This window comes from Stegostoma tigrinum, chromosome 1 (assembly GCF_030684315.1).
Source record: "Stegostoma tigrinum isolate sSteTig4 chromosome 1, sSteTig4.hap1, whole genome shotgun sequence".
NCBI lineage: Eukaryota > Metazoa > Chordata > Chondrichthyes > Orectolobiformes > Stegostomatidae > Stegostoma > Stegostoma tigrinum.
The window spans coordinates 88,258,651-88,271,073 of record NC_081354.1 but is presented as its reverse complement, the minus strand read 5'-3'; the positions used below and the strand labels follow the sequence as shown (position 1 = coordinate 88,271,073).

The 12,423-nt window shown below is 39.4% G+C and overlaps 1 protein-coding gene across 2 annotated transcripts in view; it reads left to right on the top strand.

Annotated features, from left to right (window-relative positions):
- The window catches only part of dhx15 (DEAH (Asp-Glu-Ala-His) box helicase 15), an 89,613-nt gene that overhangs the window by 22,679 nt on the left and 54,511 nt on the right, over positions 1 to 12,423 (top strand). For both annotated transcript variants that reach the window (XM_048523020.1, XM_048523835.2), the window contains exons 2-4: positions 3,963 to 4,320; positions 6,815 to 7,008; positions 8,555 to 8,714. In XM_048523020.1, the coding sequence (XP_048378977.1) occupies positions 3,963 to 4,320; positions 6,815 to 7,008; positions 8,555 to 8,714 (712 nt within the window). The remainder of the gene's footprint in view (positions 1 to 3,962; positions 4,321 to 6,814; positions 7,009 to 8,554; positions 8,715 to 12,423) is intronic.

Sequence of the window (12,423 nt, the reverse complement as noted above, 5' to 3'; positions counted from 1 at the left end):
CCTGTATCCTAGAGTTTTAGGAGATCACTACAGAGATGGCGAATTCTAAGTTTCCAGTATTTGGAAGGCAGAAAACTAACCCCAATGTTTAAAGAATCTAAGAGAAAGAAAACAAGGAATGATAGACCGGTTAGTTTAACAAGAGTCAAAATGTTAGAATCTCTTAGAAATGTTAAGGCAAAGCATGTAGAAAGTCAAGTATTGATTAATCAGAATCAAAATAGATTTATGATAATCTATGTTGGCATTTGGAGAGTCTGTATATCCTGTGACTCTCATGCTCGTATAGCAAATAATTGGGAAAGCAGGTACTAAGTTTTCTGTTGTTATAGGAGATTGGAGTATAAAAGGAAAGAAGTCTCTCTGATTGCTGTACCATACCTGGAGTGCTGCATACAGTTTTGGTCACCTTGACTTTGGAATTGCACACTTGACGAATTGTAATAAAGGTTCATTAGATTGTTTCCAGGGAAAAGATGTGGATTAGACTAAACCTACGTTCCCTGTAGTTCCAATGAAAAAGGTAACCTAATGTCAAAGACTTATAATACTTAACTCCCAATGCACACTCACCACATGATGTAAACAGAAATGTTTATTGCACAAGCATTAAACAAAGCAAGTACTTGTAATCTAACACTAAATCCATGTTATTTAAACTTGGAATTCCCAACCAACTGCTGTTCTTAATTCCTCCAAAAGCTCCCCTGTACATTGAAGGATCTTGAGGGGCTTCTTCCCTATTCCTGGGACCAAACTAAATATACTACAGCTCTCAAATTTTCACTTTGACTTATCAGTTTCTTTGTCTGGACTTAGACTTCCAGACGAGCTGTGTTTGAGTCTGCTGCCAATCTCTTGCTTTACCAGGAGCATCTGACTATTTTAATTCCTTGTGCACTTGAACTTTTCATTACAAGCATGACCCCCCACTTGCATCTTTTTTTGGCTTCGTGATGCTAGACCAGTAACATCCTGGTCTTTAATGGCCCCTTTTTGCTCCACAATTTGGCTGCTGCAGTGTTTACTGTTGCCATCTCAGTGTTCCAAGGTTACTCTTTTTGTTTCTGTGAGAAAACACACCGATTAATCCTATACAAGACCTGTTTTCCAACAATGTAATTGCAGAGCATCATGACCCACCTTTAGACTTAAAGATTTGAATTAATTAACTGGGAGTCCAGATACAGGGTCATTGCCTCAGAATAAAGGGATTGACTATTTAGGTTTGAGATGAGAAATTTCTTTACCCAAACAGTTGTGAATGACTATTTGGAATTCCCTGCCACAGAAGGCTGTGGATGCCCAGACCTTGAGGTATTCAAGCACGTCGCTGGGGGTGTAGCATTTTAGCTATGAAGAGAGTGGATGATCTCAAGTTGTTTTCTTTGGTGTAGAGAAGATTGAGGGGGCATGGACAGGATAGATTGAAAGCAGCTGTTTTCCTTAGTCGAACGGTCAAGAACGAGGGGGAATACTCTTTAAATTGTAAGGCAGGAGGTTTAGAGGGGATTTAAGAAAAATCCTTTCTACCCACAGGATAGTGTGGGGTCTGGATTGCCTGCTTGAGATTTTAGTTGAGGCAACTAACCTCAACCTTTTAAAAAGTACTTAGATGAACGACTGAATTGTTATAATATTCAACGCTATGGGCCTGGTGGTCGAAAGTGGGTCTTGTGAAGTTAGTGAAGTTTTGGTGGTACAGGCTGAAGGGCCATTTCTATACTGTATGATTCTGAGATGCTGATATTGTTGGGTAATAAGTGGTCTGGGGATACTGCAGAAAAGTGGAGTTGAGATTGAATATCAGCCCTGATCTTGCTGAATGGCAAAGCATTTTTCAAGGTCCAACTAGCCCATTCCTACTCCCAATATTATGATTTGATCACTGTTCATTGTGCAAATCTTCTTACTCAGACTAGTCTTAAATTATGCGACCCAAACATGACTCTCCTTTTTAGATCATTATGTTCAGGTAATGTAATCTTCTATTCATCCTTGAAAGCTCTTTTGTGAAATTTAATTTATCCAATGCAAATCCTGTGCTAGCTTGTGAAAAAATGTTTGTCCTCACATTGCTGCCTTGGAAACTGTTGTTCTTAGCATTAGCTCCTTATTTCTCCAAAGTTCACCACCATCACAAATGCCGTCTTTTAAGATCCTTCAGCAACTTGGAGCTGTTTTATTGCAAGTGGTAAGTGAGCTTCTGCTATTTGCAGTGGAGCTTGAATCCACAATCATCTATGAGGGCATTACCAATGCACAAAGGTAATTGAATGCAGTCTCCTAATGTTTGTCCATTTGAGGAATTCACTGCAGTCGAACTTGAATATGTGAGTCAGATGATTGATTTAGATGCCCAATTATTTATTTGAAAATTTTAGATTCACCTTGTTAATACAATTTTATTTTTAAAATTCTTTTATTATGATATGTGGAATCAAAATACCTTTTTGAAGTTCATTCTACCTTGTCCATCCATAACAGAATTTGCAGCTCCTTCCCTTTTCAGATATTGAACTGTTCATTGATTGAGTCCAGAGCTTTATTTGTATTCACCTCTCACCGAGTCAGTGTGTTAAAACACACAAGAATCTCCTGATGTTGGGAAATTTCTTATTTTTTAGTTTGAGCTTGTGCACATTGGTAAATCCAGAACACCCTTTCAATGGCAGTTTTGGCACCATTCTCCTCTTGGTTTTCATAGGACCCCTTAATGATTGATGTTGGGATCAGCTTTATGGTACTTGCATAGAAACATAGAAGCAGGAGTAGGCTAATCGGCCCCTCAGGCTTGTTCTGTCATTCATTATGATCTTCACTGATTATCTAAGTCAATAGCCTGTTACTACTTTTATCCCCATTTCCTTTGATCCCTTTGAGTTACAAGTGCTATATCTAACTCCTGGAAATCATATATTGTTTTGGCCTTAACGGCTTTCTGTGGTGGTGAATTCCACAGACTCACCACTTTTTGGGTAAAGAAATTTGTCTTCATTTCAAATGGTTTACCCTGTATCCTTAGACTGTGCCGCCTGGCATTCTGTTCCCCCCGCCGCACGCACACATGCACACAGCCCTGAAGAAGGGTGATACCTGAAATGTTGACTCCTCCCTTTCTTCAGATACTACTTGGTTTGCTGTGTTCTTCCAGCCTCCTGTTTGTCTCCTTGGATTCCTGCATCTGCTGTTCTTTTGTCTCTAATTAAATCTCTTAGAGTGGACTTTACCAATTTCCCCACTATCATAGTCCGCTCATGCCTCAAACCATCATCATTTCAGCTATTTAGATTCAGGAGCCTAGTCTCTAAATCAGCTGCATCATTCTCCATTTTGAGGACAAGGGGCCTTACATGACTAGATTGCTCATTATTATTTTCTAATTGCACAATACCTAGTTTAGGATAGCCTGTCTTCCTTGTTGGTTCCTCAGTGTATTAGTCTAGAAAATCATCCCATCTACTTGTATCTTAATTTGAATGTTTTCCTTGTGTATTGATCACAGCCGCAGTGCTTGAGTTTCAGTGTGACCAAGTGTTTTACAGTTTCAGCGAGCCTTCTTTAACTTTAGCTTGGCTAATGTAGCTCATCACTCTTTGTTTGGCAGTCTGAATTGGTTAGACATGCTAACTCCTTTGATTCCCAATTGGACTGTTTCCTCATGTGAAGGTTGAGAAATTCTTCCTCATCTCAAATTGGGAAGGTGATTTGGGGATAAGCAAGCTAGCATTTTTTTTCTTGGTTGACTGAAGAACGATTTGAATCATCAGATATTTGTGGGAAAACCACGTGATGTGTTACCAAGCTACCATGTTAATTGAATTGAAATGTAACCCTTGTAATATTATTGCCTCTGCTTTTCTTAGATAAATAAAGGAGCAGGTTTTAAGAACGGAAGTGTTTTGTAAATTTGTATGAAAGTAAATGCAAGTCAACTATAAATATTTCTTGTTTTGTGTCAGGAGGAAAGATAGAGACCGAGATCGAGACAAAGACTATGATCGTTCGAAGGACCGAGATCGGGACAGAGATAGAGACCGAGACCGAGACAGAGACCGCGACAGAGACAAAGATTCAAGGAACTCATCCAATCCAGCTTTAACTACCGGAGGTGGCATGCCGCTCATTACAACCCCAGCACTTCATCAACAGGCTATCAATCCATTTACCAACTTGCCCCATACTCCAAGGTATTATGAAATCCTGAAGAAGAGACTTCAGTTGCCTGTGTGGGATTACAAGGAAAGATTCACTGAAATCCTGACCAAACACCAGTCCTTTGTACTAGTTGGAGAGACTGGCTCTGGAAAGACAACACAGGTTGGTGACTTTAGTTGATGTGAAATTTATTGTACAAATATGCAAGGCTGTTGCGTAATGTAAATCCTTTATTTTTCCACAGGAGAAATTGGAATTCATTGACGTGTGAATTAATTGATTATGATTAAAGAGTAAATGGTATTAAATTGACTTGTCAATGACTCTTACAACAGGGAAGGGAGAGAGAATTTGGGAGGGAGAGATAGGTTCTATTCTATCCAAGAATATCTTTTTTGGGTTGCAGTGCAGCCCTTGACTCATGAGTGCTTTATGATGGTTTTATTGATCTTCCAGAGTGCTGCAGATCAAGTTGTAGATTTTTGGAATGCTTCATGTGTTTTGCATAGGTATTAAATTTAATTGCTTTGCCTGCAGACTGTGGGTGACATCTGCATTAATGAGTTGAAGAACTGCTTTTATAATTGAATGCATCGCAGTTGGGTTATGGTCTGTTTGTTCCTAACATACAGTGGTGGGGGTGGACAAATAATCTGCTGTCAGGGCAGTCAGCATTAAGTAGAGGATAAGAAGCTATGCTGGAATTCAGTTTATCCTTTGCCGTATTCCATCTATTCCCAACTGCTCATCTTGACAGCTGGCCAAGATCCTAATTCCAGTTTTTGTGTAAACCTTGTGTACTGTTTGGTCCATCTGTGTAATAATGATAGTTTCAAATTGGTTTTAAAAAAAAATTGTAACTTGGTTTGTATTAATTCAACCATCTGCTGATGCTCTCCAGTTTTCTTTCTTCCCCCTACCATTGCTAAAGTGCTAAGGCTGTTTCACTGATTCCAGTAGAAAACTCTGGCACGTCTCCAAGCCAACAGAAAGCATTCTCCCTTGCTCTCTGCTGCTTGTTTCTCTTCACTGTTTGTTTCATTTGTTCTCTTTCTACTTCAAGTGCATCAGTTAGGACAAATTGTGTTGACCCCATAAGTAACAATTCAAAACTGTAATAAGGGAGCCCTCTTTCACCTCTAACATGCTTCTCCCTCTTGAAATTAAGAATGCTGTTGAATTGAAGGGAGAGACGAAAAGTTTAACAGCTGACTGTGCCGACGGAGTACCACTAGGGCCACAGTGTGTTTTATACCTTGAAGTGGATACAGCTTAGAAACATCTGTTCACTGGTGGTGGGCACTCTGGCCCTGATTAAAAACTGCTGGATGTTGTATTTTTAATTCTCTTAAAAGCACCCTGCATTTCAAATTATCACAGTTGATGATTTCAACTTAATTTTACCATCACCTGTGCCTTGAAAGACAGCTATGAAAGGGAAAAAATAAAATCCAACTGTATTGTTTTATCTCATTTTCTGTTTCTGCTGCTTTCCTAATACAAAACTGAATCAACCAAGGATTCTACTTGCTGAATATGCCAGTGTCTCATGGGGTTTCAGTGCCAGTGTGAGAAGTTACTGTAAGTGTTCCACACTGATCAAGTCAGTGGGCAAATGTTGGATAGACTATTGATCAAACGAACCTTTGTAGTTTTTGGCTGTTGGGCACAGTTCCCTAATGTTTAAAAGTGCAGTGAAAATTCCTAGAATGCATGTGGATTTTAATATCATGTCAATTTTTGACAAGCGATATGCAAAGCTCTTGCACTTTTTCAAAACTGTAATGTTATGCTTACGATAAGGATAACCTCAACTTTTGCTTTAAGCCTTTCACTTTTTGGCTGCAGTTTGAAGTCTGTCTTCAAATGCTGTTCAACAATTTCAGATGGTCTCTGCTCAGTCTCAGACTAGTCCTCTGCCAGTAACTCTGCATTGCCCCTTAAAATCCTGTGCATCGCTGAGGTTTTCCAGTACTTTAAAGGATTGATCAAAGTCCAGATCCGGCATTCCTGTTGTTGCAGAGTTCCCCACCACATGAAACTAATTCTAACAGCTAAGCTTTGGCACGATGTAGTAAGTTTTCAATCTGCCGTTACAAGAGGAGCACTAAATACAATTTTAAGTGAAGTAACCCATTCGATATACAGTCAAGTTTTGTCTGAAACATACCATAACATATGGGACAGAAAAAGAACTGTCTGTTAGCAATGTGAGGCATTAATTTGTGATATCATGATTTGCAATCTCTACCTCCGGTGTGTATTATACAGTATCAGTTGTTTATATTCAGGGTTCAGTCGTTTACAAAAATAAAACACATGCTGGCGAAGTTTTACGTCAGCCATGGCAACAGTGATTCAAATATTTTGCCATTTAATAAACAAAGTACTTCTTAAACCAAACACAGTTGGGGGAAGCGCTTCTGTTTCAGAGAAGAAAAATGTTTTCATTTGCAGAATAGAGACATAAAGTGTATGTTTGAGTGTGAATTAATGCTCTTCGTTTGAGCTCCTGGTTCCTGCTGCCTTGACATGTGGAATTATAGATCGCTTTACAGTGCGTAAAATGCGTAACGAAATTTCATGTATGTAATGTTGGCATTGAATACAATGTTGAAGATTCAAGCAATTGATTGGCCATTGAATGGATTTACAGATTCCCCAGTGGTGTGTTGATTATGTGCGGGCAGTGGTGGGACCCAAACGTGGTGTGGCCTGTACCCAACCTAGGAGGGTGGCTGCCATGAGTGTGGCTCAGCGAGTAGCTGATGAGATGGATGTGATGCTGGGCCAAGAAGTCGGCTACTCCATTAGATTTGAAGACTGCAGCAGTGCAAAAACATGTCTGAAGTAAGTGTCTGAACGTGTTCTTTTATGTCATCTCAGTGAACGTTTGTTAAAATTTCCAATGTGTAAACATATTTCTGTAAAGGTAACTTTATTGATTTTCTTTTTATATTGTGCTTTGCTCACTGTCTTGTGGCACGATGGTATTGTCCCTGCCTCTCGGCCAAAAAGTACAGGTTCAAATCAGACCTGCTGTAGAGGTGTGAAATGACGTGGCTGAATAGGTTGGTTAAAATTAATTACAATACCTTCTGTTTTCAATTGGAACAAACCTTTAAATTAGATTTGATGGCCATTTTTCATTTATATATCTGTATTCACTCATTGTCCTGCTGCTCGAATGAGTACATTCCTGTCACATTCACAATGAGTGGAGAATCAACAGAGTTCTGTAGGCCAATAGTCATGATTAAGTCTTAGAGTCTCGAGCAGGCTTTGGTACTGATTTTTCCAGAGAGGGACAAAGTCACTGCACTGTTACTAAAATTTAATAGCTACATTTAAAATCTATGCCCTGAAATTCAGGTGATTTGCCTCGATACCGCTATGAATTTTGAGACTCCAGTACATGACTAATTGTACTGCACCATTTGTTCTGTACCATCTAGTACTTGTACTCCAACACGAATATTAGAAACAAGTAGAAATATTGTAGATGTTCTTAGATGTATGTGTCGTGGATTAGAGAAATGGATGTGGTTGTAATATATAAAATTGGAACAGAAGAAGACCATTTGACCGCCTCTGCCATTCATTTAAGCCTGATGTTTGTTTTGAGTTCCACGTTCACAAGTGCTTCCGATTTAACTTTGATTCCCTTGCCTAATAAGAATCTGTCTACCTCTGCCTTAAAATTATTCAGTGACCCCATGCTCACCACCGCCTGAGGCAGTGTTTCCAAAGTCACCGTTGGAAGAAAAATGCTCTATAATTTTTAAACAGTGTCGCCTGGTTCTGAACCAACCCTCAAGAAAACATCTTTTCCACATCGACCTAGGCAAGACCATTCACGATCTTATACACTTCAGTCAAATCACCCCTCACTGTTGTAAATTCCAGAGTAAACAAGCCCAATCTGTTCAACTTCCTGGCATAAGACGATGCACTTATTCCTGTAATCAAACTAGTAAACCTCCTCTTAGCTGTTGCCGATGCATTCACACCCTTCCTTCAATAAGACCAATACTGCATGTTGTATTTCATATGTGGCCTCACCAGTGTCCTGTATAACTGAAGTATAACATCCTTGCATTAAATAGTTCAACACAGGACGTCATGAATTTTTTAAAAATTATGCGATAAATTTAGCACGCTGCTACGTGTTTGGAATTATGAAATTTAAGTTTAGTGTTTTACTTATTTGGTTAATACATAGCATGACTTTTAAATATACCTCAAATATCAGAGCTGTTGATTTCAAATTTTCAAAAGCAAACCTCTGCTATGTCATTAGTATTTCCCTTGTTTGGTGTTGTCCCTCTGGATTGCTAGTGGAATTTTATGTGTAGAGTTAACACAGGAGAGATCTGTTGTGTTATTTTGTTTCTAGGTACATGACTGATGGTATGTTGCTTCGAGAAGCTATGAATGATCCTCTACTAGAGCGATATGGTGTAATCATCCTTGACGAGGCCCATGAGCGTACTCTAGCAACAGATATTCTTATGGGTGTATTAAAAGAAGTTGTGAAGCAAAGATCAGATTTGAAGGTAATATTTTAGACAGAGAAAATGGAGGTTCTGCATGTTGCATCTGTTTTTCTGAGGCCTGAGTTCAGATGGTTGTTGACTAATCGTTTGCTAAAGCTGTAATACTGAGTCTGAAGACTAAGGAAAGATGATGGCTTTAAATTAAACCTCTGAACATCTCAAAGTGCTTTGCAAACATGCAGATGTAAGCCAATGCTATAAGGAAAAGATGATGCCAAATTTTGAAATGGCAGTGCAACATTGCCAGACAATTTTTTTTTGTGATGTTGGTTGAGGGATGAACGTTAGCAGTATTATCGTCCAGAATTTTGTACTTTTCTTTGAATAATGCTGTTGAATCTTTTATGTCCACCTGAGAGCAGAGAGTTGGCCTTGATTCAGCGTTTGACCAAAATACAGCATTTTCAGGACTGGACATAGGAGCAGGAGTAGGTCATTAAGCCCCTTGAGCTAGTTTCATCATTTTAATGAACTTAGGGCTGACGTTGATACCTGCGGTTAACAAAAAGCTGTCAATCCCAGTTTTAAAAATAACAGTTGTTATCATCAGTTGCCATTTGAAGAGGAGAGTTCCATCCTTCGCATCAGAATTCATGTCCTAATTTTACTTCTGAAAAATATGGCAAAGTAGGAACAGTTCACTTGGTTGGCTAGTGTATGTTGCTTGATAATACTAGTGGTTTTGTTTTAGTCACAATACTGACTAAGGCCTCCTGCTTTTTTTTTTGGATCAATCATAACATAAGAATGAGGCAATGTTAACAGCCCACAGATGACTACGATGCTGTGTGAAGAAAAAGAAGGGTATGGTTCTAATTTTTTTGGACTATTCTCCCTTCCTAGACAGTCCAACCAGCAAAGATAGGGTTGATAAAGAAAAACTATTTCCCTTAAGTGCGTGAAATGTTTGATCAAATTGCCCCAGATTAAATTTCAGGTAATGTTATAGTTTGTGCGATCCAATCTCTAAGTTTAACATTTGCAGTACAGTTAACATTATAGCAAATGTACACTGCATTCCCCCAAAGCCATTGTATCCTTCCTGAGGTCTGCTGCCCAATAATGCTGACAGCGAGCCAGGTGTGGTCTGACCAGGCCTCTTCATAGCTGAAACGTGGCCTCTACAGATTTGCTTTCTGACGTTCTAGCTATAACCAGCATTCCATTAGGCTTTTTAGCTATTTTTGGTATTAGTAACATTTTAACAATTTATTTACCAAGACTACTTCTGTTTTATTTTAAGCATTCACCATTTAGCAGGTATACCCTGTTTTATCCTTTTTGGGTTCAAAGTGGATGTGCCCTTCTAACTTGGCAATCTGTTTGCTACATGTTTGTCCAGTCACTTAAGCTATCTCACTTTCTTGCAAATTTTATGCTTTGCACTGCCTATTTTTATTACTGCCAAATTTTGATATGTCACTTTCTATCTTAACTAATCATTAATGACTTGGATATGGTACAAGTACAACTCGCTGCGACGCCACTGGGCACAGTCTGCCAGTGAGACTGCAAGCTTGGTTCTGAGAAGGAGTAACGTCGATTTGAGGGTGTAGCGATGACTCGTGCCTGTCCATACAAAGTGACCCATACCCCGTTACACCAAAGCGGCCTATGTTTGAAAGACACAGAATGGCCAATGAGGACTAAATGGGGCAGTCTGCTCTAACATTTAAAGTGAAACATTATAATACCTTGGAACAGAATTGAACCCTGCCTGTCTCCTGAGTTTTTGTCCCCAGTCAAGGATATTCTCCTATGAAGGTGTTACCGCAGCATCTGCGGAGAGAGAAACAATCAGACCTCTGGAGTTTCTCCAGCATTCTGTCTGTTTCAGATTTCCAGCGTCCATTGTATTTTGCCTTTTTATTCTATATTTGCAGCAGTGTTTTCTCGAGTTAGACAGGTCATCTGGTTATCAATTGATTGTGACAGTTCATCTGAATACCTTCCTATCTCCTCTTACCCTTCCTTCGTCAATCCCCCGTGCAGGAGGTTTTCTTAAAACTCACTCATGGGATGTGGGTGTCACTGACTAGACCAACATTTTTTGCCATTGGAGAAAAGGCTGTCTCTCCTGGAGATTCCATTTCAATTCTGTTCTCCAGGCCAAGTTGTTATTTCTATCTACTCTCCTGCGTTTAATGAAGAATTCGTCCGAAAGTTTTAAAAAAAGAGTTAGTCTGTCAACACATGTCTTGAGCTGCTGCTGTTGAAAATATCAGGAAATGTTTTTAGTTTCTCTTGTCAGGAATCCTGCAGCAAGTAACTTATCACCTGACACCCTTAACCCTGTCCACTACCTACAGGGCACAGATCAGAAATGTGAAGGCATATTCCCCACTTGTCTGGATGAGTGCAGCTTCAGCAGCACTCAAAGGTTTGGTGCCTTTAGGGGATAGCAATTCTACCTGCAAACAACTTGGCACCACATTCGCCCATATTCAGTCCCTACTCCCACAGGTGTTCAGTAGTTGCCATGTGTACGAACTACAAAATGCTCTGTTGAAATTCACTTTCTGAACCCACAGCCCCCATTGTCTAGAAGAGGCAAGTCAGCGGATAACAGGGAGCACCACCACATGTATGAACCCCTTCATGCCATCCTCCATCCTGACTTGGAAATATGTAACTGTTCCTTCACTGTTGCTAGGTCAAATTCTTGGTCTTCCCTCCCTCTACCAGCAGCAAAGGAACTGTAGCTGTTCACAAAGGCTGATGGCTACCACCTTCTAAAGGACCCAGCTAGTGAATTCCATATTCTGCAAATTAAAGAAAATTGTATAAACGGGTATATGAGCAACCGGTCTGTAGTGAGTCATTGCACAAACTGCAACTGGATTTGACTTCCTAACTTTGCTGTTGGAATCAGTATTTTGTTTGAATCAGCTCTTTTTGCCTCCTTGGGTCACTTGTATGCCTGTCCCTTAAACAGTGTGTGGATACTAACCTTTACTTTGATTAATCATCATCAGGTTTTGTAAAATGTCCATGTTGGGTTAAGAACACAAACCATTGCATGTTGAAACTAATGTTTCTGTTAATTTTGCAATACTTCATGTATGTACAGTTGTAAAATAAGTAAAACTTACTTTGTTTCTAGCTGTGAACCACATGTCCGAAGTTAAATACATTCTGTGCATGTAATTAACATGGAACCCCAGGACCTCCACAGTGTGACAAGTATGGCCTTTTCAATGAGGGAAAAGATAAAACTATAAAATTAAACAAAATAGATCTTTTCAATGAATGTACAGCCTGAGCTTTCCCGTAAATAAAACAATGATTCATATTGCAATGCATATAACTATTGCACAAAATACTTATTCCCAGATTATCATGCATGATGGTTAGAAATTCTTATGAGGACAACTAAATTAAGAGGCCGAGGGAATAATGAATTAAATTGATGGGGCTAACCCAGGAATCAGCAATTTGTCCAGTGTTTCCAGTGAGGTTACCTAGATCTTGTTAGACAATTTCAGCTGTGTTTACTTCCTTGGGTGCCGGGAATGTGGAATTGAAGCAGCGTGATTTTCCTTAACATCAGAAGGTCTTTCAGCTTGTCTATATTAGCTAGTACAAAACACCACTCAATTCATGATTGATGAATTACTGTGCGTGTTGTGTCCAGACCAAGCTTTTTGCTGTGAATTTGCTGTAATCAAAATGAACACTGTCCTTTCAAGGCACATGTCTCTTTCCTTTT